At 37.5% G+C, this 27,993-nt stretch overlaps 1 protein-coding gene across 2 annotated transcripts; it reads left to right on the top strand.

Annotated features, from left to right (window-relative positions):
* The first annotated feature begins 126 nt into the window (after window positions 1-126).
* On the top strand, window positions 127-27,953 carry stk17b (serine/threonine kinase 17b (apoptosis-inducing)). Of its 2 annotated transcripts, XR_008649173.1 has the most exons (8): window positions 127-680; window positions 10,085-10,297; window positions 14,565-14,703; window positions 18,271-18,397; window positions 19,672-19,720; window positions 19,832-20,011; window positions 21,225-27,405; window positions 27,450-27,936. XR_008649173.1 is itself a non-coding variant. In XM_033987075.2 (7 exons), the coding sequence occupies exons 1-7, from the start codon at window positions 550-552 to the stop codon at window positions 21,445-21,447; spliced, it is 1,062 nt and encodes a 353-aa protein (XP_033842966.1). In that variant the 5' UTR covers window positions 127-549; the 3' UTR covers window positions 21,448-27,953. The 2 variants fall into 2 exon arrangements, 1 of the variants encoding a protein (XP_033842966.1); XM_033987075.2 differs by having other exon boundaries at window positions 21,225-27,953.
* Window positions 27,954-27,993: the final 40 nt, after the last annotated feature.

A 27,993-nucleotide genomic window follows, 5' to 3' on the forward strand; every position in this document is an offset into this window, starting at 1 on the left:
ATGATTTAACATTTCGGAGTATTCTTTATAAAAAAAAAAAAAAAAAAAAAAAAGTGCAGTTAGGGTCAACAGTTTTGATATTTTTCAAATGACTCTCCTCAAACGCGCATGCGCAGTGAATGACGTGTCCACAAAGCGTCTGTCAAGCGGAGGAGATGCACACGAGCGCAAAGTCTCCGCACAAACTTACTCTATTTGCACTTTTATCCATGCTGTAACCTTGGAAAATAGCTAACTAAAATCGCGTGTTGTTGTACATTTTTGATACAAGCTGGTGTCGCGTTTTGAAGTCGTTTAAGTTTGTTTTAAGCCACTTTTCAATCACTGACCTTCGTGCTAACTCCGCGGGCTAACTCCACTGCAATAACCTAAACAAACAGCGGTGTTAGCTAGCAGTAATATGTAACGATTATAACTTTAGACATGTTAAATTTAGTTAGCACGTAGTTTAGGGTTTGTGTTTTTAGTTTGGGGTGGAGGACCGACTGGGAGAGCTCGATTGCTGGAGGTTTGTCTGTCAGCGGGACCGTGAACACACACAAGCCGAGGATGATGTCTCGAAGGCGGATAGACAGTCGGAGCGGAGCCGCTGGCACCACGGGGCTCCTCAGTGACATCAACACTCCCATCTGCTCTGAACCTTTCGAAAGTGTCTATGAAATCACCGGAGAACTGGGGAGGTAAGTGGACAAGACCCTAGAAAACTGTCTTAAACTCATATTTCTTGCTTTGGTCTGGACCTTGGACCTTGACAGGACGAATAGTTCAATGAAGTGGGTCTCAAAAGTCTCAAATTGTTGTCCTGGGGCTTTATCACATGGGTAAACATTGGGATTAATATCTAAATTGTATTATTTTGATCAGACATACTAACTTTGTAGTATTATGCCTTGATATTCTTGTTTTGGACAGTTTTGTGTGTGTCTCTTAAGCACACATTTGTTATCCATTTACTATTTTCTTGAAATTAAAGTGTAAAATTCTAAGCTGGCACTCTTATGTTGTACTTCTGTGTCCCAATAAGAGCCCATAGCCCAGAGGAAGAGATTAAAGGTTGCTCAGTTCAATTTGCTGTTTGTGGATGTTTTTAAATTAGTGAATGAATTGTGAGGAACATTAAAGACCATTTACAAAGAACCAATCAACCAACTACTAAACTATATTCTTTTAACAAGTGTAGGGTGACCAGATGTCCCCATTGACCCGGGACAGTCCCAGTTTTGAGCTTTTCGTCCCTTGTCCCAGCACATTTATCAAAAAACAGTGATTTGTCCCAGTTTTACACAAGAAATGTCCCTGGTGTTTTGTTTTTTAACTGGTCTGTAAAGTAAAATATTTGTATTATTATTTGAGACCTGTAGAAAAGGTTTTAACACATAATTTGAGCAAACAAAAATTTAACAAAAACAGCTAAAAATGGAAAAAAACAACATTGAGCACAAATCTGTATCAAAATCACCATATCTGAAGCTTTATCTGATCTCAAAATCTGCGTGAAATACTTTTAACTCTTTAAGTACATTTTAAACTAGTACTTTAATACTTTTTTTACACATACACTTTTAAACATGTACTTTTTGGGTGTAGTTCTGTGTGTGTCTCTTTAGAACACATTTGTTATCCAGTTACTATTTGACTGAAATGAAAGTGTAAATTTCTAAGCTGGCACTCTAATGTTGTACTTCTTTTTCCCAGTAATCTTAGTTTCGGACAGTTTTCCAAATTTTTTAAAACACTAGAGAATATTTGCTACAAAAAAGGCGTTTTATTCTATAGGGTTTCGTTTACTTTCCACTGCTGCCTGTGTTGTTCAATCATTACTCAGGCCTTTGTAACAGCTAAGACTCCGTTTTGCCTTTCCTTGCATTTGATAAGCGTAAAGATAATACTTCAGAGTTTGGAATCTTAATGAAGAAAGCGTGTGTACGACCGTCTAGACTTGTTCTATTGTTTTGAGAACTAGTGGCAGCGTTTCCCATTAGAGTCTACAGTATATACAAACTGTGGTCACCCAGTAACCAATTTCCTCACGCACAGCCCAAAACAAACTGGGTAATAAATTGTTATTACAAAATATAGAGTTAAAATATTTAGTTTGTGTTACCTTGTATTTATAAAAAACATAAAACTATACTTTAAAGGTATTAAATTACTCCTAGACCTGTCACGATGAACACTATATCGACTTATCCTCCAATTGTGTATGCTATAACAATACTTTTTGGAGGTCAGTATTTACCGCGGGTACTTTTTCTTTGTACTACTGGGACATTTTAGGTTATTTTTCTGTACTACAATGAGATTTTATCTGTAGAAGATTGAGTTATGAACTTCTATGACTCATTATATAATTCTGCTTTATGGTTTCAAAATGATCGTATATAGTTTATATTTACTTGAGCAATGTATCGCATTTCAACATGTTGTTATTGTGACAGGTCTATGTGTATTAATATGATTCAAATAAGCATCACCCAAAAACTTACTTCTTCCCTGATGTGTGATTCCTTATTCAAGCCGTTTTTGTAAGGACTTTTTCAAATGTAGAATATGTGATGATGTTAATTATGTATTTTTTGGCACAAACTAGAAATACATAAATTAATTAGTCAACTTAAAGTATGTAGATAGAAGTCTATAAGAGCAGAAAACTTCCAGGTTCTCTCTCCTGCTTGTTTTATGACACCTGTTCACATGTGAAGGTGTAACTGCACGTGTCCTGACTCATTTGAGCGTTTCCAGTGACATGATGCACATAGAGACAGTTACATAACAGTTTATTGTTCTGAAAGCTGCCAACATGCTCCCTCCATGTACCTGTTTTATCCAGAGCTCCTAGAACATACTATTACATAAAAATGAAATAATCAGATTAGTTTAAGTCGCAGGAAATCAATATTTCTACACATATCACAGATTATAGTGAATGGAAATTCTCTAGCTCTGAAAATATCAATACTGCAATGATCTGATGTTTATGTTTAGATCAGAGTTGACACCTTTTGTACTTCCTGTAACTGTTTATGTGTTTATCTTGTTGTTCCTGTAACTGCTTTTGTATGTGATGCTTGGTTCCTATGGTGACAAGTTAATGTGAAGGTTCTGTTCATCAGTTACTGGTCTGTTTTAGAGACTTGCTCTTGGGAGTTGAGACTGCAGTTGTTTTCTCTTGTTTTTGCGTGGATTATGGATTTCAGTTTCCCTTGTGTTCAGAAAATAAACAGCCAGAAGAAATTTCCCTGTACCTGAACGCAACAGAAGTGGGATCAGAACTCACCTCCAAGGGAAACTGTACAGTTGTCCTTCGCTATGTCACGGTTCACCTTTTTTTTCGTGCAACCTACACCTTACACCTTTTTACAGTGTATGAATGTACATTGTGTTCTGTGCTCTGATTGGTTAAGGGACTGTAGACGATAAAACGTTCTACACTGACACATTTCAGAAACGCTTTGGACTTAAGTGTTTCTCTGCACAGAGAGGCGCCTCTGCGGATACAACTGGAGCAGAGGCACGAGAACAACACATTTAAAGTGATCAATGTGGAAGAGGGATATAATATACGAAGGTTTGAACTTTGAGAGAGAAATGTGAGAAAATCTTGAAAAACTATGAAAAAAGTGTGACTTATAGTTCAGAAAATACAGTACTTACTAGTCATAGTCGGCCCAGAAAGTCTCATAATGTTTGAACATTTATTTATACAAAGTAGTTACTTGAGGAAGAAATAACAGCTACATTTGGATCAGTTTAGTCTTATATTATTTTTGTTAAATGGAAATAAATGCTGTTTTCAGTCTCTGCACTTGGATCTGTTGATATTGGGTATCGGCAGATCCTTAAAGCGAGTATCTGAACCGGAATCGAACTGAAAAAACTGGTTTGGTGCATCCCTAGTAGTAATATGTTGATGACAAGTTGTTTATTTATTTTATTTATTTTAAGGATTTTGCAGGCTTTCATTTAGCAAAGATCCTGTATGAAAATGTGATCTCACAGGTTAAGAATATTCGAACACTAAAAAAAGCTATGTGGATGCAATGGAATATCAATTAATAAGAACTATTTTAATTCAACCTGTGAATTCCTTGTATATAATTACAAGAGAAGTAGAGAGGAGCAGTATCTCATATGCTTAATCATATCTAATACTACGCTAAATAATGAACGAAAAATAAAAACACGCATAATTAAATAAATAAATGAGTAAAAGTTTATGTTTTAGTTTTCCCCGGCACTCAAAGTAGCTTAATGTACACACTTTGATGCCCAATGTTCAGTCCACAGATTATATTTTCACAATGCGTTGCTGTGAAAGGCCGTATTGATAAACTGGTACAGGGCAGTGCTAAGTTCAAGGGTTTAGGAGAAAATCAGTCATATGGAGCAGGAAATACATCTTAATACCTTTCTCTGTAACACACCCTCCTGCGGATTACAGCGTTCAATCCATGTACTGACAGGATAGTGCAAAGCCTGTGTCACTGCTCCTGTCTGCTACTCTAAATACAAATAACTGCTGCAGGAAATCTATGCTAAACAGCCCCCATTTTAAATATTATACTGCCCCCTTTGAAGGAACTGGTGTTTCAACCGTGATCCCAGTGGTTTTACTGTGTGGGTCTATTTACAAAAAACAACTGAGCTTTATTAGTTGAAATATTCCACCAAACCAAACCATTTAAACAAAGTGTGTACTGTGTCTCATAAAAAGCAGCTTTAATCTAACTATACGGTGTTTTATCAACCGCGAACCAGGAAGTAAGGCTGGGGCACTGCTATCATGCTAGCTAGTGCTCGGCGATATGACGGTACATATCGTGGGTGTCTATTGAGCCATTTCTCTTCTATCGTTTCTATCGTTTATACTCATGCGCAACAGGTGGAAGTTTCACGCCTGGAGTCACAACAGACATAGACACCTACACAGGCAGCCCAAGGAGAAGCACTTTTACCGAAAACAGGGGATATGTCTGTGATTGGTTACATTTTGGGTTCAAGAGGTTCGACATGGAGCAGAAGACGGCCATATGCAAACTATGATACAAGACTGTTCCCGCGCCCGACGCCAACACAACAAACCTCTTCTATCGCCTAAAGAAGGTCCATGGAAAAGAACACATAAGAATCCAAAAAATCCAAGCTAAACTAAGTTGTGGAACAGGGGCAAGTTGTGAAAAGAAAAACTATAGCCAGCCAAAGATAAAGCAGTGTTTCGCACAAGGCCCATCGTGTGAGAAAACGTCCCAGTGCCATAAAGAGATCACATGTGCCATCACCTGTACATTTGTGAAGGCTCCTGTGTTTGTAGTTGAGAAGAACGGATTTAGAGACCTCGGCAAAGTCCTTGATCTGAGCTACGTTTATTTTTTTATAGCTGAACTTTTGAGCCATGTGTTTTTCTACTCAGAAACTTGAAACTGTTGAGCACTTAACAAAAAATGTAAAAAATCTAAAGAACTGTATGATTTTGAAAAAAAAAATGTGAAGGCTCCTGTACGTCCGCCACAGCTGTTTTCATTTGACACATTTATATCTCTGCACTAAAATGTCTGTGTCTCATTTGTGACAGTTCAGTTAAATGTCACTTCAAAATAAAGTTGGAGAAAAGTAAGCAATTAAATTTTTGTCAACTTTTCTGACAGTTACTGAAAACATACTTTATTGTGGTACATCGGGATATATATTGTTATTGTGATATGAAATAGTAATTTTTTTCTATATCACCCAGCACTGATGCTAGCTGTTGTTAGCATTTGTGTCCATCAACCAGAGATTATAATACTAATTTGTGGATGGCTGCTAATGGAAGGGCATCCAGCATAAACACAATAACAAACAATAAGTTGGCAACCGCAGTAGAGTAGAGAGAGAGTATTTTATCATTGGTAAGCAAACAGTGAAACTCAAAATAACATTGCTTGACCTTGGTAAAGAATTTTCAATCACACGTCTGTTGAGAGTCTGCAGACGCTTATGTAAACATGGACCTCCCTCAGCCCCTTGGACCTGAATGTAAACAATAGACTGTGAACTGTAATGCATGAGCTCATAGATTACATTAGCCCTTTGTAATCCCACTGTCTTTGAACGCACCACAGAAACAGCACAAATATGACTCTGTGTGGTCTGCGGGGATCATGATGCAAACCTGTGATTGTCTACGGCCAGAGTAATGTGATGTTACTGCTTCTGATGGTTTTGAAACGCAAGGAAGGAAGTGCGCTTATGTAGAAACTTTAAAAAGGGGAAATTACTTTAGGCTGCAAAGTGTGTACAAAAAGCTCAACAGCTACTCGAGTGTCTCATTTCTCACATCTTCATTGTAAGCTCTTGGTCTAACGAGGAAGAGGGAAAAAAAAGATCAGAGAGAGGGATAGGTGGATGATGGATGTGTTTTCTAGTGGGGCGTGGACATGTTACAGCTTTATCTGGAATGTTCCTCAGTGGCATTAAACATCTATAATGTCTTTATTCAGCTGCAGGTGTTTCACTGCTTAAGACATTTGTTCTTACTGTACGCTGAGTCACCTCTCCACAAATCTGACTAGTAACATGGCTTTGTGGCCTGACCTGCTTGTCTCTATGGAGATATAAAAGTTTAATGTCATGCAGTGGGACATTCCAGGCGAAGGTAGATAATGGCTTCTGGATCGGAGCCGAAATGTCTTGATGTCAAAAACAGCGTCCAGATGATTACATATAAAAACGTTTCTACTTTTTTACCTCGGTGCACTCCTGGATGAATTTGGCAATACAACGTTATATTCCAAACAAAGCTAATGCAGGCACAGACAGGATTGGGAAGTTACATAGTGCAGCTTTTAAGTTTTGTTCAATTTTGTTTGGTTTGAATACAACATTAGCAAGCCCAGACTTTAGTATTTAATGTTTTGTGTTAATATTATTATTATTATTATTATTAATATTTAGAGCAGCGCCAGGACGAAGAGGCACGGTCAGAGAAACTGTGAAATACATCTGACTCACTATTAGTTAATTAAACAAGAGAGAAATGTGAGAAAATGTTAATGCCTGTGTGAGAAAAGTGTATAAAGTGTGTGGTGAGGGGTTTTACAGCTGCAAAACATATAGAATAATTGTAAAAAATAAAGCTGATACTTTGCGGATTTTCGCCTATTGCGGCTTATTTTAAGAACGTGACCCCCGCCATAAACGACCAGTAGTAGTGCAAAACTTTCATAGAGTTGTATATTAGCCAAAACAATGTTAAGAAGTAAAGGAAAGAACAGTGGAATAACCTGATAAACTGCTGGGTCACTGCTGGTCAATAAATACATCCATCATTCTAGTGTCAGAAAACTCTTGAATGAATGCCAAGTTTAGTATTTTACATCTTTAAATCTCCATCGGCATGTAATATTTAATTTTTAAATCGTTAATCGCTATGGCAAAGGTCATAATAATCTTATCATTCTGAAACCCATTCGTTTGCCAACACATTTCCAAACTGTGCCTTGTTTATCACATCTTTGTTTACACCTTTCTTTCTTATCTCGGTTGCGTGCGAATAGATGCTAGCTCAGATAAACTAAACGCTGCTAATTGGTCTTAAATGTATCGTAAACATGTGTCTCACTCAGTTGGATTGTAGATTTTCAGGTTTTTCGGTTCTTGTTGGATTTTGACACTTTCTTTTGAGGAGGCCTGATGCAGGTGGTTGCCGTAACAACAACTATTATCCCATCAAAACAAAACAGGAGCAGTATAATCCGATAAGAATGTCTCTGCACTGACACTGAAAAACATGTCTATTATTTGTGCAGTTGAAGTGTTAGAGCCGTAATTGTCCTGTCACAATAACATATTTTGAAACATGATATATTGCTGTGGAGAAATATAACGATAATATTAAACTACCTCATGCCACTGACCCCAGTAAAGCAAAAAATATATATAATAATGAAATAGACAGTAGTAACAAATACATAAATGGCACTCAAAGCACTTTTCATCAAAGAACCACTCACACATTCACACACACATTCATACACCAGTGCACACAGACACTGGGGGCGAGCTGGGTTAAGTGTCTTGCCCAAGGACACAGCAACAGTATTCATCTGTGGGAGCTGGAGTCACACTGCCAACCTGTGATAGAGCGGGTTTCAAACTGCCGTTCTCCGGATCAGTGGACAGACACTACGAGAATGAGGCAATAATTAGCCATGAAAGTTATTTATTCAACCCTCTTACCATATTACAACAAAAACAACACAAATCTCCTCATTACTGCAAAGAAAATGTACATATAATAAATATTGAGCCCCAAAATACACTGTTTCAACTTTCATATATTGAACAATAATTCGATATAGTGATAATTGTGACAGGCCCATGTAATAACAAATACTATTACATGCTAATGGAAGTGTACCGTAATCTCCCTTTTTTTAAATTTATTTTTTATTTTTATTTTTTTGCATCTGTCACTATGGTTTCTCATAGTGACACAGACACACAGTAATTTTCCATAATCATAGCTATTTTATTAAATTATTGTTAAATATTTTTTCATCCCCTTCTCATGACTGACATTTGTATTACAATATTATTACATTTTAGTTTATTTATAAATGAAAAAAACAGTATCAGTTTCTTAAATTAATTCCTTCAATCATTTGTTCAGTAATTTTAATTAATAGCATTACACTGCCCCCCCCCCCCTCACACACACACACACACACACACACAACACAATGGTCTACAGTCCAACAGCCAATCAGGACGCACGACACAATGGTCTACAGTCCAACAGCCAATCAGGACGCACGACACAATGGTCTACAGTCCAACAGCCAATCAGGACGCACAACACAATGCACGTTCATATGATGTAAAAAAAAAAGCTTGTACAATTGCACTAAAAAAATCTGCGAAACCACGAAAGGTGAATCGCGATATAGTGACGAACAACTGTATGTCTTGTATGTGATTCCTTTTATTACTTTAATTTAATTTTTTTTAATTTTTGTGACACCTTTTATAGAACCAGTATAGTTTTTCCATGGTCGATTTTGTTATTTTCCAATCATTTCCATAATTTAACACAAATCCAACAGTCCTACAATTAAAAAAGTATATTATAGACAGTATATCCAGAGTACATTGATGCCGCCTTGTAGCCATTGCCCTGTTTGACCCAGTTTTGCCCCTTCCCCCTCAGATGGGAATCCCTGTGTTATGTGGGACATGTCTTTGTTCATGAAACAAAACAAATACAGTGAGGACCCAAATATCTGAACAATATGAGGCTTAGAAATATATCACACAGACCTGAGTCATTTGAACTAAACGAGAAATGGCTGAATTATGATTTATGAGATGGTGAAGCAGTGACTAGTTAAGCTCCGTTGATGTAGCACTCATGTACAACTGAATATCTCAATATTTTTCATTATATTGAAGGCAGTATTCAAATAATATTTTTGTAATTCATCCTGTAAATGCCTTGGTTGAGGTTCAAGTGTCACAGTCGAGACACGTGACTTATCTGCTGGTTTTAGTTGGTTGAATTATTGTTCAGTGTAGCTATTTCCTGTAGTAAAATAATATTAATGTGGATTTATGCACTTTTTACCCCTCTATAAGGAAACTAAAATAGGCCCGTTTATGGTTTCTGAATGAAAATATATAACGGTATATGATATGAATAATGATTATGATTTTGTTCAATTTTAGCTTTGTTAGAAAAGCAGAATATTGTTGTTTCCCCCCTAACTATAGACTGTATAAAGAAGTGGACTAAGGGAGTGAAAGGGAGTCACCCACAGCGTTCAGCTCCAGGGAGAATTCCATGTATGGAATTCCCACCACGAGTGTCATGGCAACCAAAAACCCAATCTGGAGAGATGCTGTTAAAGCAGCTCATTGGTCTGTTATTAATGTTCATATCTTGATTTATGGACAAAATAGACACATAAAAAACGGGATGGTGAACGTAACCCCGGCGACAAACGAGGGACCACTATAAGAATGAACTCAATTTTTTTTTCAAAATTTTTTTTTTTATTGAATTGTCAAATCTGACCTGTCCTCCTCTCTCCATGTCTCTCGTGTCCAGGGGTAAGTTTGCGGTGGTGAGACGCTGTGTGGAGAAAGCCTCTGGTAAAGTGTTTGCTGCTAAGTTCCTGAAGAAGAGGAGACGTGGGCGTGACTGCAGAGCGGAGGTGGTCCACGAGATGGCCGTCCTGGAGATGACCCGGAACAGCGCCCGAGTGGTGAACCTGCACGCAGCCTACGAGACCGACCACGACATCGTCCTCGTGCTCGAATAGTGAGTCCACACATGAGATTTACAGTTATTATTAGAATTCACGTAGTAGTAGAATGTGTAGTAGTATGCTTAGTAGAATGCATAGTAGTAGTAGAATGTGTAGTAGTAGTATGCTTAGTAGAATTCATAGTAGAATGTATAGTAGAATGTGTAGTAGTATGCTTAGTAGAATGCATAGTAGTAGTAGAATGTGTAGTAGTAGTATGCTTAGTAGAATGCGTAGTAGTATGCTTAGTAGAATGCATAGTACAATGCGTAGTAGTAGTAGTAGAATGCTTAGTGGTATGCTTAGTAGAATGCGTAGTAGTATCCTTAGTAGAATGCATAGTAGTAGAAGAATGCGTAGTAGTATGTGTAGTAGAATGTGTAGTAGTAGAATCCGTAGTAGTAGAAAGCGTAGTAGAATGTGTAGCAGTATACTTAGTAGAATGCATAGTAGTAGTAGAATGTGTAGTAGTATACGTAGTAGAATGCATAGTAATAGAATGTGTAGCAATAGTATGCGTAATAATAGTATTTGTTGTAGTAGTAATATGTGTAGTAGTGGTAGTATGCGTCGTTGTCGTGTCATTGTAGCACATGTTGTTGTAGTACGCGCCGTCGTAGTATGTGTCGTCGTAGCACGCGTCATCCTAGCACACGGCGTCATAGTATGCGTCATTGTAGTATGCGTCGTTGTACTATGCGTCGTTGTACTATGCGTCGTTGTACTATGCGTCGTTGTAGTATGCGTCGTTGTAGTATGCGTTGTTGTAGTATGCGTCGTTGTAGTATGCGTCGTTGTACTGTGCATCGTTGTACTGTGCATCGTTGTACTGTGCATCGTTGTACTGTGCGTCATCGTAGTATGCATCGTTGTACTATGCATCGTTGTACTGTGCGTCATCGTAGTATGCGTCGTTGTACTATGCATCGTTGTACTGTGCGTCATCGTAGTATGCGTCGTTGTACTATGCATCGTTGTACTGTGCGTCATCGTAGTATGCGTCGTTGTACTGTGCATCGTTGTACTGTGCATCGTTGTACTGTGCATCGTTGTACTGTGCGTCGTCGTAGTATGCATCGTCTTACTATGCATCGGTGTACTGTGCGTCGGTGTACTGTGCGTCGTCATAGTATGCGTCGTCGTACTATGCGTCGTCGTACTATGCGTTGTTGTACTATGCGTCGTTGTACTATGCGTTGTTGTACTATGCGTCGTTGTAGTATGCGTCGTCGTAGTATGCGTCGTCGTACTATGCGTCGTCGTACTATGCGTCGTCGTACTATGCGTCGTCGTACTATGCGTCGTCGTACTATGCGTCGTCGTACTATGCGTCGTCGTACTATGCAGCAGTAGCAGTAGTTGTGTTTATAAAAAGAAAATGCTTGAAAAATGAGTTCAAAAGATTAAATACAAATTGGCCTGTGCATCAGTATACACTACTATGGTTGTCAAAAGTACTTACCCAGACAGCAGTAGTACTGAAACTCTTGTACTCATTTGAAGTAATCATACTGTATTCATGTACTGCACTTTACAGGCTGGTGGAAGCCTGTCAAAGCGCTCCACTGTAGTCATTATTCATTCACTTCATCCTCGGTGGTGGCAAACTACTACACAGTACTATTAAATTAACTACTAATACTTTTTTATAGAAAATTCCATTCCTGTTGAATTAAAAATATCCTGTGATTGAAGAATTGAAATTGTCCTTTTCCTTAGTGTCCAGAAGTGTAAAAATGTCACTGTTATCTGACCAAATCTACTTCTAACCTTTTGCTTTTGTCTTGTGAGTTTTTCTTCAAATATGAAAGTCAAAAGTCATGTTTATAAAGTAAAACGAAACTTACCCATTACATTTGTCTGAACTGTATTTGACGCGACCAACCCTTTAAACTTTTGTGTTTCTAAACTTGTTATCTTTGTCTGGCACTTAATCTATCGTCTCTTTAAAGTGGCGTTAAAAGTAGAATACAGTGACAGGTGTTCAATGGGTCGATGTGCTGTTATTGGCCGTCATTTGGGAAAGGCATGCTCGGTGCTTTCTTGTTGCTAAGCTAATGTTTTCTTAAATACATTTTTGAAAGGCTAAAATATAATTGACTCTGAGCCCGCTGACATCAGACAGTACATTTATAATTATAATGTTTAGTGTTGAGCTTAGACTTAACCCTGTGGAGTTTTCAACAATAACTTACACATCAGATGACTTTGCAGTATTTTATGACTGTTCAAACTTCAAATCGCATTGTAAACCTGCTGTTCACCTGCTTGGGTTGTTTCTATGGAGTTGGTATTGCCTGGAATGTCCTGTGGTATGGCATTAAATCTACCTTCCGTTTCCTGACAAAGCAGTAGAATGTCCATGGAGACAAGCAGGTAGCTCACTGAGATACTGAGGACATCTCCCATGCAGTACACATGTAGGATAAAGTACTACTGTCTGACTTGAAATGCATGATTCTTAAAGTTGAATATTACTGTAACCCACAGGAGCACTGGCAAAGCACTTAATGTTTCCACGGAGAGAAGGAAGTACCAAAATGTCTCGCTTAATAACGGAACATATTCTCCTTTAACATCCTCATTTACTGCTGCAGATTTTTTTTTTTTTTTTACCAAACTAAATCTTTCTGATCCTCTATTGATCTTCTCGGCGGTTGAGCCATTGAAAACTTTAATAACTAGAAGTGCATTAAAAAGAAGGCACTGAAGGGTTGGTCTGTTTAGTCAATGATAAACTGAGTGAGTAATCAGGAAACCAACGACTCTTGCTCAATGAGGTTGTGCCATAACCTGTTAATGAAATGACTAATATGAAAAAATGGTGCTTGAGAAATTCATAAGCTGATACATTGTGAGCGTGGAAAATTTAGTGAAGTAATTAAAGTGTAGCAAACATGCTTTCATTATTCAGCCCCAAAGCAGCTGTGCCCCCTGAGTGCAGGGACTGAGAGTGAATAATCCATAAAGACTGGTGTTATTTCCCTGTTTGACCGATCCATGGGCAGAACAGGACTAGTAGTTTACTAGATTGACTCCAAAATGAGAGCTAGCACACTTGACCACACTGTCATATCTGTTCTCACCCTGCACCCGTTGGTCACAAACAATAAAAAAAAAAAAAAAGGTGTTATTTCAATGGGTTAAACTATATATATATATATATATATATATATATATATATATATATATATATATATATATCCTGACCCCATCCTCTGTCACATTTTAGAACCCACTGTGGCCTGTGTGTCAAAAAGTTTGCCCACCCCTGGGTTAAGCCCAAAAAATTATGCTAAGTCAAATAATTAGAAAAATGCATAATTTTATATCATAAAATATTATTAACTAAAGCAATCTGTTATTGCATAAATTTTGTTCTTAGAGACTTACCAATTAAAGGAAGGAGCCTGCGCTCTTACTGTTTTAAAAAAGGGTCTACAATCACAACTGAGCCTGTGTGACCAGAGCTTTAACCTGCAGAGGACATGGACATGTGTTTCACATTCTCAGTAGGCTTTATGGACAGGCCTGATTCATGATGCACTGCAGCTGCTGGGGTTTAGATAGTGAACGTTCAGATCAGATCATTTTAGGTTTAAACCAACAGGATTTCAGCACTGAACCTGGTTGTGTACTCTGCTTTCTGATTGGATAATCGTCTTGAGAACCAAAAAAACTAATAACATTAATAACTTGGCCATCATGTCCAATGTTTTTGTAAATAAGAATAAATCGACTTTAGAATTGTTATCTTTAAAAAACATATTTGATTTGAACATGTTTTCCTTATATCTGGGAACTGAGATCAGTCCATCCAATCCAAATCTTACATCCAGTTCCTTTAATTTAGGATTTAGCTCATGCCATAACCACGTACTGTCTCCTCATCTTCTGCGCTTCAAGAGGAGATGTCATTGACCGTCGTATTTCTGTAATATATATTATATTATGCAAAACTGACCCTCGTGAGCTTTTAGACATGTCATAATGTTGTTCCCTCCTCACAAACAGACCTGGAGTTGTGTTTTGTTTCATTCACACATGTTCGAGTTACACTGTATTACTGGACTGTCTGCATCTCCAACACTCAAACTCCACCTTGTGTGTCAAACATGTGTGAATGAAACAAAACACAACTCCAGGTCTGTTTGTGATGAGGAAACACAACAGAGATCAGAGAATAGTGTAATATGAGCCCTTTAACACCGTGTATAATACTAATGAGTTAATTTGTTATAGCGATCATGTTTTAACCACATCTTGTCTTCTCGTCTTCAGCGCCGCAGGGGGAGAGATCTTTGACCACTGTATTTCTGATGAACTTCTCCCTGAGGCTCAGATCATTCGGCTGATCAGACAGACGCTGGAGGGAGTGCACTACCTCCACCAGAGCAGCCTCGTACATCTGGACCTCAAGGTACACATCAATATATGAGAATAAGTACTACATATACAACCACCACCAACAATCTGATACTAACCGATACTATAACTAAATCGAAACTAGATACTGTATTTTCTGGACGATAAATTGCACTTTTTTTCATAGTTTGTCCAAGGAGGCGACTTATGTGTGAAATGATTAAAATATATAATGTCACAGCTTCATTATTGTCACACTGACAACAAGAGCTGGTGCGACTCCAGAGCAACGCGTAGTCTGAAAAATACAGTACTCATTTGAGCAAGTATCGGTGCTGAAACAATCACATTCACAGGACAGAAATGAACTTCACCTGAATATCTTTAGAATGATATTGAGCTGTATCAGTACAAGACCACATAGACTAGAATACACCCATGGACCATAAATGTTGTCTAAGGAAAGAGTATTGAGTCTATTCTTGAGTATTTAAATTGAGTTTAAAGTGTTTGTACCATTAACACACTATTAATCAGGCATATTATTACTATGTTTACTATGAACAATTTGTCTAATCCATCATATATGTCCTCAAACTGTCCAAACATTGTTAAAAAAATTATTATATTTAAGATTTTACTATAAAAAACAACACAAAAAGTTGACTTCCTGGTTGGGCACAGGCAGCAGATGTGACATATGTTGAGGTAATTCCATGTTACCTTGGATCCATAATCTGAACAAAGACCAATATGATTATGATTAGACCAATAACAATTACAACATCTTTATTTTGTTAAATGAGGGCTGAAACTGACAGAAAAAAGCCTCTTCGTTGTCGCTTCATTTTAGATGGAATTTTTAGTGCTTTTGAACTCAGTTACTTCCTGTATTTTTGTCATTTTCTTTTCAAGTTTTTTTTTTTTTTTTTTTGTACAAACTGCCACTTGACTGATATAAAACCATTATTAATATTTACCACTGTACCAACAAATTAAGTCATTATTAGAAATACATGAACACTTGTCCATTGATATCTAAATCTAATCCCATATAAATCTCTAACCTGTGAGCCAAACAGGAAGTGATCATGTCCGCGCATACGACTCTGCTGACTCTGGCTCCAATTCACTTTACATTGAAAAATTGTCACCCCTCTTTAACTGCTGCTGTCAGACTCGTCATTTTGGTCTTAAATGTTCGTATTAATCCGCTCTACATGATCCTGGGGGTTTTTATTTAGCTATTTTGTCCACAAATCAAGATATGAACATTAATAACAGACAAACCGGGGTTGCTCTTGCTAGCATTAGCAACAAGCTTGATTGACAGTGTGCGCCCGCTCTCTGCTAAACAGTGGTGCGGCCCCTGAAGGAGAATGACTTTTAACAGCCTGGCTCCGGACTGGTTCTTTGGTTGCTATGATACTCTGCTCTAAACTGACCCCTATAAGTATAACTGCTCCAGCCTCGATGAGCTTCATTTGACTGGAGCCGGACGCTGTGGGTGACGTCTCACTCAGTCACTTATGCACTTGTCACATGCACCGAGCAGGTTGGTCATCGCTGTCTGTTAAAGAAGAACAACATTATATAAAATGTATTTATGAGGGACTACTTCATAGACTGCCAGAATGTCTCACTGTCTTGTTGAACATTTATATGGGAACATTTAATACAAGACTCTATTAGTATAAGAACCGGCTGCATCAGAACAGAAACAGGAAAATGTGCTTTTGGCTGTTTCACTTTACAAAAATGGAATACATTTCAAGGACATACAAAACTGGATACTTTAGCGCCACCAACACTTTAATAATCTGGTGATAAATATTTATAATCACACCTGCACCTGTTTTTAATATTTCAAATGGACAAATGTACTTATTTGTTTTGCTTTTTCGTTTGTATTTGTCTGTATTTGAACAGGGTGCCCATGAATAGGAGAGTCCAATGCTCTCACTGGGCTCTGCCTTTGTAATACAGATAAATAAAAGGTGTGTTTTTGGTGGATTGGAAAATGCATTAGTCTTAGCCTGTTGTTGGTAAAGGTAGTTTTGACTCATTCATATAAACAATATAATTACAACAATACCATTTATATCCTAATTAAAGATCTGCTACACTATAATCACCATAGACGCTTCACGGTGACTGACTCAGATGTGTAATTACTCTACATTAATGACATCATGGTTCATTCTTATGGTCTATTGTCCAATATGCTGTTAAGAGCTATTATCTGGAATCGATTTGATTCTTCAGCTAATGTCTATGTCAGATTAATCATGTTGTTATTGACGTATTTCAACTCTTGAGTGAAATATGTTCAGACTGAGCATAGTAACCGTAGAAAAAAACAAACATCTAACAAATTATATTGTAGCGTTCTGATGTAAGGAAACACACCAGAGTTCTTCTGGTTGTTTATTTTCTGAGCACAAGGGCTACTGCAGGTCATGACCCACGACAAGAGCAAAACAACAGAAGTCTCAACTCACTAGAGCCGCTCTCCAAAACAGACCGGAAACTGACCAATACAATCTTCACATCAACTTGTCGACAGAACAACCAAGTGTTACATATAAAAGCACTTACAAAAACAACCAAAGATGTCAACTCTAAACTAAACACAAAATATCACATCTTTATATGAAGAAAAAACTGTGATTCATGTTTTTGTTGTATCTCTGTCTGAAATAAAAATGGATAATATCATTTAGTAATGATTTTACTGTATCTGTAAAACGTCATCCACATTTCCTCTGCACACGTTTATACAATGTTTTTCATATTTGCTCCATTCAGAACTGTGAACACACTTTGAAGTGTGATACATTACTATCGTGAAATACTGTAATAAACAATAATGTTTAAACTACTTTATGCCACTGATACAATAACAATAAATCAAGATAAAGTTGACCAACTTAAATAGACAGTATCACTAAAAGGCCTGAGCAGCAACAAATAACAGAAAGAATGAACCAAAAATTACTCCCAGTAATTATTTTTCCTTTGCTTGACCTCCAGAGCACACACTTCTTCAGTACTCTTCAGTCACATATAAATATGTGAGTCTGGTCACTGGTAAATCTCCCAGTTTTCAAATGGGTGTGATTGACAGGTGGATTAGCCAATCAGGGACATGCATGGACCTTCTGTATCAAAAAAAAAAGGAAATATGTCACAGGGAGCTAAAGAATTAATGAGTGAAGCAATAAAGTTTGTTAATCTGAGGTAAGATAAATCTGTTTCTATTTGTAAATCATAGGTGACCAATGAGCTCCTTCGTTTCACATGTGTCACTGGAAAAAACAAAAGAAATCTGATTGGACGATCACGTATGAGTGGGCTTGAGGATGTGTGGACCAGACTGATATCAATCTGTATAAAAATACAGACAGATCTCATATTGTTTTTTCTAGGCAAATAGTTCTACCCTCTACAGTTGAAATCTCACCTTATTACATAAAATGGTGAAAATTCCCCCCACTATTGAAAAGAAAATGTTCACACAATAAATACTGAGCCACAAAATATATTGTTCCAGCTTTCATATATTGAGTTGATATAGTAATTATCATAACTTATACTACTAACCATGTCTCTTTCTTCTCAGCCTCAGAACATCCTCCTCACCAGCCTGACTCCAGTGGGCGACATTAAAATCGTGGACTTTGGTTTGGCTCGACGGCTCGGAGCGGTAGGAGAGCTCAGGGAGATTCTGGGCACACCTGAATATGTGGGTAAGGACTGAGCACAGACGCACCATGGAACAGTGGGTAATTATAACACACACACTCAAATAATAAACTCAAAGCGAGACATTGTAGCTATAAGGACTGAGCACAGTCTCCAGACACCAGTGGGTAAGAACTGGACACACCTTTATATGTTACTAAAAGTGTACATGCAAACATGCACAAACCACTCCAAATACAACTTCAAGAGGGTAAATGAGAAAAGAAAACAACTACAGCTATTAAAAGCTCTGAAAAGTTGATTTTGCAGAATAGGTCTGCTTAAAACTTACTCACCTCTCATCTTTCTGAGCTCCGATCTGCTTCTGTCTCATCTCTGAAAGCCCTGAAGCCCAAAGTTCAGAGTTTTTGAACCAGACCACTCATCTTCATGTTAACTTGTCTTTTTTATAGATCACAAATGTTGAAACTAGCGTACGTAACCTTTTTTCATACATTTGATACCCCTGGAGCACAGAGCAGTGAGTGAAAGAGCAGAAGTTTGGATTTAGCTGGAGAAAAGTTGCACTGAAGTAAAAACCATGAAAATATGTGTAGTCTGTGAATGTCATTTTAACTCAGAAACTGCATTAGTAATTAGGAGACATATGGCCAATAGATTTCATTTGTATCATATTTAGCTGACAAAAATGAGGACAGCCCAACCAGGGGATGTCTACACAACGTTTTGCACGTAGAGAGTTCATCATGCAAGAAATGTGTGATTAAAATGCCTATAATTATTGCCTTTATAATTAGATGCAGACATTACACAGTGGACTTATTTTGACCCCAAGAGCTGTTTATACAATACATCAGAACTGGGACAAGGTATTGGACTGTTGAAGTGAAACTGCTCTGCAAAATCGACCTTTTAGAGCTTTTAACCTCGTTATAATCGTTTCCTTCTCATTTACCCTCTTGAAGATGTATTTGGAGTGATTAGTGCATTTTTTGAGTAATCTTTAATTGCCAATCAACCCGTTTTCACCGACACCATTACACGCCCACTGCTCTGTACTTAACCATTTTCTGAATCGATGATACACGTAGGATTCTGCAGGGTAGCATAGTCATTTTGGTACAAACATTTTGGAACATTGTATTGCGATTTAAAATGTTCAAATTATAACAAAGATCCATGGGTATGATAGATTAGAAGTATACACAAGCACAGTATGTGATCTTTAATAAACATATGTGAAATAATTAAAGTAATAAATACATACTGATTGGTTGTACTATGCAGATTCCTGTTAAACTTTGTCTTTTGCCTTTAGCTCCTGAGATCTTGAACTATGAGCCCATCACAACATCCACAGACCTTTGGTGAGTCAAACCCAAATCTAAACTATATATTTTTACCAGCCTCAAATCTAAACTCTTCACCCTTCACTGCTGTTACATGTTTAAATAAAGTTTAATTCTGTGTTCTTTTAGGAGCGTGGGGGTGATCGCGTACATGCTCGTGACTGGAGAGAGTCCTTTTGTGGGGGACGATAAACAGGAGACATATTTAAATGTGTCTCAGATTAATGTGGACTACAGCCGCGAAACCTTCTCAAGAGTTTCAGAGCTCGCTGTGGACTTCATTAGAAAACTGCTCGTCAAAGCCCCCGAGTAAGTGAAAAATGAAATGATGAAACATTTAAACGATGTAATCCTTAATCCGTCCTGGAGTGGTTCAGTGTAGAAACAGTTTGAGCGGTGGTCATTTGGTCACTGTTTTTGCCATCAAGACATATCGGCTTCCATCCAGAAGTCATTTTCAGTTTGTCTGTACTAATTTATCCTAACTTGAGCTGACAAGGTGAAACAGCTGACTATAGTTTTTCTTTTCGCAACTTTTGGATTCTTATGTATACTTTTTTGAGGACCTTCTTTAGGTGAAGAGGTTCGTTGTGTTGGACCTCTTGAACCCAAAATGTAACCAAACCAAAGACGTATCCCCTCTTTTCGGTAAAGTGATTCTTCTTTGCTGCCTGTGTGTCTGTCTGTCTGTTGCGACTCCAGAAAACTTCAACACTCATGTCGCAAACCCGTGTGAGAATCACAGAATGTAAAGCAGCGTCACGTCACAAAACGGAGTTTCTTTGCGAAAATTACTCTTTTTTTATTCTTCTTTATTTTCACTTATATAAACTTAGAGTCTGCGTAGTGACAAGACAACACTAATCCAATCCATCAGTTTGCTGTAATAATTGATAAAATTAGCTTAGAAATGATAAAAGATAGAAGAGAAATGGCACGATAGACACTTTTCTATTGTCCCCACGATATGTATCGTCATATCGCCCAACACTACTTTGATGTAAAGTAAAGTGCTTTGAGCCCCTTGAAGGTGGAAAAGCGCTTTATAAAAAGGTGACCATTTACCATAAAACATGTGCACATCTCACTCTCTCTTATCACTCATCATTTACTCTTCAGCTAGTTATTAAATTATGTTATAAAAAGGCACAATAGGGCTGACGTCGACTCACAAACCAAGTTGCAGTTTTAGTGTTTGTCCTGAGAGTGAAGTATTATGGCCAAAGGAACAACATTTCTACGGAAACAAGGCCGAGTAAGTCAGTTGTGGAGATGCAAACCCACCCCAAGTAGGGACGTGAGTTTTACTATGTTTTTCAGTTCAAGAAACACATCCATAATGAAAAAAACATTATTTATTTGTGGCTCTTGTGGGCAAAAAGTTCCACACTCTTTACTCTTTACTCTTCTACACAAATGGAACTGAACCCAAAATCTTTAACAATGAATATGCAATGATTCATGTTTTCACCATATCGCCCAGGCCTTTCATAAACTTTTGAACCGTCTCCTCTCTCCTCAGAGATCGTCCCAGCGCGGCCGAGTGCATGAGCCACCCCTGGCTGTGGCAGCAGTCCCTCTCCTTGACCTCTGACCCCTCCTATGCCCCCCGCCCCCTCCGCGAGCGCAGCTGTGGCACCAAATGGACCATGCCACCCGAAGACACAGAAGACAAGGAGAACATGATCGAGTCGCCTCACTCTCATGCCAAAAAGTTCAGGTTGGAAGAAGATGGGGACTTTTGAAATATGGAGAAATCTTTGTTTTTTTCATTAAGCTTTTAAATTGTTTTATTATTATTAAGACTGCGCAAAACCAGCAGCTCCATGCTCACTGCCCGCATTCAGTATAATCTGCTATAAGCTCTGCATTTCAGCCAAAGACAAAGATAACATGTGAGATGCATTACTTATTCAGGGATAGTCAGGTGTTTTGTAAAGAACAGTCTATACAAGATATTAAGGAGACTTAAGATCAATGCAGGATTTCAGTCTAAAACAGATATAATTAGTCCAAGTTACAAAAAATCTTTATCCGTGGCTTTCAAAATGAAGAAAAATTAGGACCGTTTAGAAAAATTTAAACCAAATATTCAATCTTTGGAATAGAGAAAGTCCTTAAAATGTCACCTATAACAAGAAGCATGGACACAATTGCTTTGTTTAGGCCATTCATGTTACTGTCAACTATAGTTTGGAGTTAGACAGAAGCACATGTCTTGAGAGGGACATAGATACTATTTGGTGTCTTTAAAAATGTCTAAAATGTTCAATCAGAACCCTTACTAAATTTTACCAGTTTTTCTGCACCATATTTTGTGAATATTTCTTAGATCGCACATTAAATTAAAATAATATTAAACAACATTAAATCCAGTGTCTACAGTTGTGAGTAGAGTGCCTAAAATTGTTCGCAGTTTATTCCTTTGTTCCTTGTTTTGAGATCAGTGCAGAATCAATATAAAGTTGAGAAAAGTCCACTACCTGATTTGCGTCGTTAGCATAGCAACTAAATTAGCATAGCAGTTAATTAGCCTTTATTTGACATCACTTTTAGTATCTAGTCCTGCAAATCTCTGCTCAAAATGTACTGGCTAAAATGATATCAAATAGACTTGTACAAAACACTTGACTATCTTCACCTCTTGATTAAACTGTGTACATATTTCCAGGTTAGCGCAGTGTGTGTGTAATCTAAAGTATTTAATAATAGTTGTTTAATTGTTTGATATTTTTAAAAGGGGGATTCGTAAACCCACTCCTGGATGAGTGTTAGTTGTCCCTGTTCAAATGAAGGCTAGTATTTTGAATATTTGTGGTATTTTTCTATGCAATAAGTCAAGTTTTAAATGTCTTTAAATTAAACGTAACAATATCTTAGGAATAGCAATGATACAATACCAGCATTTATTATTATTACTATTAAAGGGTAAGGCAGCAGGTTAAATATAGCACAATGAATGACTGCATACATAGTTTTATATCAGATGTGGTTAAATATATTCTTAAAACATGTGTTCACCGTTCCTAATGCACTTCCAATGGATTTTTATTATACATTCCGACATTCCTATTAGCTTAGCAGTTTTTCCATGGTGTTGGGTGTCCTTCTGAAGAACCATTAATAGATAAAGTATTACTTCCCTTTCACAATAAAAGTTTATAGATATATCAGTATTGTCATGCCATAAAAACATAATCTGCCCCCGCTAAACAATAAAAACATTAGATATAGTTTAAGATTTAGTGCGCTTTAATATGCTACATTCCTCATAGCTTCAAAATAAAAGTCTCAGGTGATATATTGAAATGAACCCGTAAAGAGCATAAGCTTATTTTAACATTCCTCCTTCCCTTTCACAATAAAATACCTAAATAAGACCATTACTAGATGACTTGAAAGCACAATGCATTCCTAACACGACAAAAATCTGCACTGCTGATTTAACATTAAAACTACTCCCAAAAACATGAATATTCTGAATGTAAAGGTGCACTTTGTAACTGTTCCCATGGAGAACGCACTCCTTTGCCTACATCCATGGAGATGAGTCAGATCTGTGGAGATGCGACCCTGCTGACATTACGCATACATGTTTTTCGGGGTATTCCTGAGCCATAAAAAACACTCACATTTAATGAAAACCTTCCAAGCAAAACAACAACTTCTCCATGGAGACAAGGAGATCTAAAAGTTACACAGTGTACCTCTTAGTCACTTGGGCAGATATTTCATTTTTGCTGTGTTATTAGCATTATTAGCCAACCTTACAGTGTGTTCCAGGACCGTTTGTTCACATGCTGTCCGTACACGTAGTCAAATGATTTCCTCAACTAAATATCAGTTCCTTTTTCTATATTTACAAAACTTAGCACTTGGCCTAAACTGATAAAACAACACGTTTTTTTTTCACTTCCTCAATTATAATCTTACATTTAGTTTTTCCACGGTGCCTGAAGTTGTATATCTGTTTCTATACTCAGGACTGTATGCTAACTTTATTTTGAACTTTTTAAATGCCTACTATACTTATTTATGTGCTGGACTTTTATCTCGGTGTAAATATTGTGGTCTTAAAAAGAAGAGGGGGAACAAGTTGGTGGAATTCACGAGAGAATTGACGGCGTTTTAATTTGGAGTGGAGCGGGTAAAGGTTTTGGTTGGTTAGTGATAAAAAAAAGGTAAAGTGAAGAGGATGTTTTGAAAGGAATTGAAAGTAGGGTTTGATAATCAGGGTTTCCACAAAAAAGAACAAAACAAGCACATCCATTACAGTTTGTATAATATAAATTAATCGTTTTAAATTGCCGACTTGATACTTTTCACTCAAGTTCGAGTTTAATCCGAGCTTTGTTTTAACACAGTCTGACCAGAAAGAGCTGATTTAGCTGAAACGACAACAGCTGATTAAAGTTTTGGCGTTACAGTTGTGCTACCAACAACTAGCACGCTGATGCACTTCCTGATTATCGAACAATAAAACAGTTTTTAATTAAATGCAGACTTATTTTGACCTCCAGAGCTGCTTTTACACTATATCAACGCTGAGGAAAGACAAATATTGCTCAAATACATAGGAACACTTGGATACAGGGGGATTAACTTTGTATTTTCCCCTTTTAATTTTCTTCGAAAGCGATGTATTCTAAAGTGTGGGAACCCTGATTGTGAATGGACAGGAATGCGGACTGTAACGTGATACGAGCGTTAGCGTGTTGTTGTGGAAAGAAGAATTCGACAAAGGCGTTTTGAGAAAGTCGAGATACGTAAGAAAAGAGGGTTTAGTGCGAGAGTTTGAGCTGAACGGATATTTTAATTGTGCCGGTTTTAGAAAGTATTAAGAACGATCCAGTGTACGGACTGTGCCACGTGAGGAGCTATAGACGTGGGATTAACCAGCTTTTGTTCAGTTGATATGTACTTAATGCTACGATCAACCAAAACATTACATTACAAGAGCATTTTGGTAGTTGTAGTTGTAAAGTTGAGCAGGAAAAATGGGAAGGATAAGAAGGATTTTGGCAGCTTTGACTGATTGTGACGACTGAACAGCTGAGTCAGTGTGTCTCCGTACTGCAGCTCTAGTCCCAGTCTGCAGAGGTGCTTTAGACCCGGGTTAGTCCTGATTTAGTCTGGTGTTAGACCAGATTTAGCCTTAGTTATGTGCAGCATTTGTGGTAGACCAGGTGAAGTCCTGGTTTAGACCTGGCTCAGCTCTTTTGTGTTGTTTCCTGTCTGCAGTGGTCCAGATCTGTCAGATTGGCTCTTGTCTTGGTTTAGTCCTGGTTTAATCCTGGTTTAGTCCTGTCGTCAGTATCTATAAACTGCGCTTTAGACCCGGGTTAGTCCTGGTTTAGTGCTGAAATAGACCTGCTTCGGATTAGAACTGGTTTATTTCTGGCTCGGTGCTTGTTCTGATTTTATAGAGTTGAATGTTCATTAATAAGTTGAATATAAACCATGTAGTCATAATGTTTTGGTTGATTGGTGTAAGATTACAGGCAGCTTTGGGCCCATTCCCCGTGGCGTTGTGAAGTGCCAAACACAAAGTCTATTGTGTTCTCGTTGTATTGTTGTGGCTGGGACAAAAGCTTTTCTTTCTTTCTGGAGAGGGGCGTCCGCGGCCACTGATCTCATCTCCGTTCAATGCTGTCATCGAAAAACTGTACAAAATAAAAACTAAGGCTGCTCAGAAAGAACTCAGTGCTTGAAAGTGAAGTTTATATTTATGCTGCGTTCATGTGGTCTTATATTAATATTAAATGCATTATGTGAGATGATTTGGCAGGACTTGGATCATTTAGGATTACGACAATTGTTTTTAGCTTCTGCTTTGAGGTCGATCCATCGTGTCCAACCTCGACACAGTTTATTTAAAATGACAAACGATAAAGTGTTTGTTGTGATTTAAGTAGTTAATATTAAATCTAGTACAGGGCTGTGCTGTTATCAAATTTGAATAAAGATTTACTACAATCCTCTGTCAGTAAAAGCGCGTGGTTTGGACTTCAGACTTTGAACACAGACATTTTGGTGTTTTTGTGTGAAATGGCAATTATTCAAAGTCTGTATTGTTCATCCATTTATTTACTTCATCTGAGCAGCGACTCCCAGACTCCCCCCACCCCAGACACTTCCTCCACCTCATCCTGTATTGTTTATATTCAGGAAATTATATCGGATGCAATTTTTATTTGTTTTAATAGGACAAAATCAAAAATTGGGATTGAGCAATACGACAAAAGCACCACCTTAAGAGAGGCATAATTAAAGGTTTATATTATGTGAAAGTGACTGTCAAGTGTTGTTTCCTCCTCAAAAACAGACCTGGAGTTGTGTCTGTACCTCAAAATGCTCTTTTCCACCTTGTGATGTCATGAAGTGGTCAATTTCAAGTTAGCAGCTCTTTTATTTTTTGCTCATTTGAAATCGGAAACTCCAGGGCTGATTTTATCCAAATGATTCAGGTGAAGGTGTGTGGAGTTTAAAAACACCGCGGAGCACTTCCTGAATTACCACATGATGACATCACAAGGTGGAACAGAGTGTTTTCTGTTTTCTGAGAGCCTAAATATGCAGGATTTATGTGTTAAACGTGTGTGAATGAAACAAAAACACAACTCCAGGTCTGTTTGTGATGAGAAAACAACATTAGAACAACATTAGCCCTTTAATCATTTCTATAAAGCACTGATACTAGCTTGGCAAAAACATCTTTCTTGACTTTTTGTAGACCACATGAAGGCAGCATATGTGTATTTGACGACGCAGGGCCAGTACTACTTCCTGTTTGATCCACTACTGTTAAAGGAAGTGACTTGAAACAGTCTCATCTCGATACTTTGATTAAAAGACATGATTTTGACCTCAGTCAGTTTGTATAGAAGGGTTGGTTTTGTCAACTTTAGCTCCTGTTTATGAACTAACAGTGATTTTATATAGTGTTGTGCAAAAGGTTTAAACGGGCTTGAAGAGTAAAATGATTTGTTAATTGATTCTGCCAAGGCACTGGTCTTATCTCGCAATGGTAAACATGCTCCAGACTCTTTAGTTAAAGGGTAAATGCTTTTTATTGAGCGGTGTATATGAAAATGGCTAATAATTGTGTACCTGTTGAAGCCTTTTGCACATGGCTGTATATATAAACGCAGGTCTAATGGAGTCGTACTGTAAACGGTGAACGGTCACATATATCGCTGGTGTCTCATTGTGTCTCTGTCACTTGACCATGACTTATGCTGCAGGGCTGGTTTGTTTTCGCTCTGTTATTTTCAGCGTTCGTGTGAGAGTCCATTGTTTTGAGTAGGTGGGGCTGAGCGGGGAGCCCCTACAGTAGTTTAGTCGAACTATAAATATAAGCAAAGGAAAGTGGAGCAACTGCTTTGTTTGTTTTTGGAACCTCATTCTGATCTTGCATTGAAATCGATGAACTGTCTGTGAGCTTACTATGTTTACTAAGCTGGGGAATTGTAGGTCATTTTTACAGTTAATTATTTAAAAAGAGTTGTAAAAAGAAAAAAAAAAGGTTAGTACATATTCCAAATCAGGATTAGATGAGGACTAAAGCAAGACTAAAACTTGACAATATGATTACAAGGATTTAAGCAGACTTTTTTAAACCAGGACTCTGCTAAACCTGAAACCATTCAACCATCTATTTGTCTAATTAGGACTAAACCAGGACTAAACCAGGACTAAAACAGGTCTAAAACAGGTCTAAATTAAGACTAAACCAGGACTAAAACAGGTCTAAATTAAGACTAAACCAGGACTATAGAATGAGTCAGACTAATCCAGAACTGAATAAGGACTAGACCAAGACTAAAACCAGTTACAATCTGGACTAAATCACCAATAATGTGTAAAATAATGTATTAAACAAGGACTAAACCAGGTCTAAACCCGGACTATAACGAGGACTAAACTAGGATTAAATTTAAATCATCTCTTGACTTTCATACAGCTTAAACATTATTCAAAATATTCCACACTTTGATCAGATTTTAATGCCAGGTCTGATGAGAACCATAGAGACTGAAGGCTCTGATAAAAGTCAATACCAGCCACAAGCACAAATGTGTTGTTGACGAAATGTTTGTTTATTTTGCATTTTATATGTTTTTATTATTATTTTATTGTTATTGAATGAAAAGACTAAAAATATAATCTGTGTACTCTGATCTGCTGCAGGCTAATTCCTCGAGGCATTACGAAGCGAAACTGGAAAATGCATTAAAGATTGTAGAAAATGTAACACGCTGTCCTGTTTTTATTTGAAGTGTTCTTCTGCC

This window comes from Periophthalmus magnuspinnatus, chromosome 21, assembly GCF_009829125.3.
Source record: "Periophthalmus magnuspinnatus isolate fPerMag1 chromosome 21, fPerMag1.2.pri, whole genome shotgun sequence".
NCBI lineage: Eukaryota > Metazoa > Chordata > Actinopteri > Gobiiformes > Gobiidae > Periophthalmus > Periophthalmus magnuspinnatus.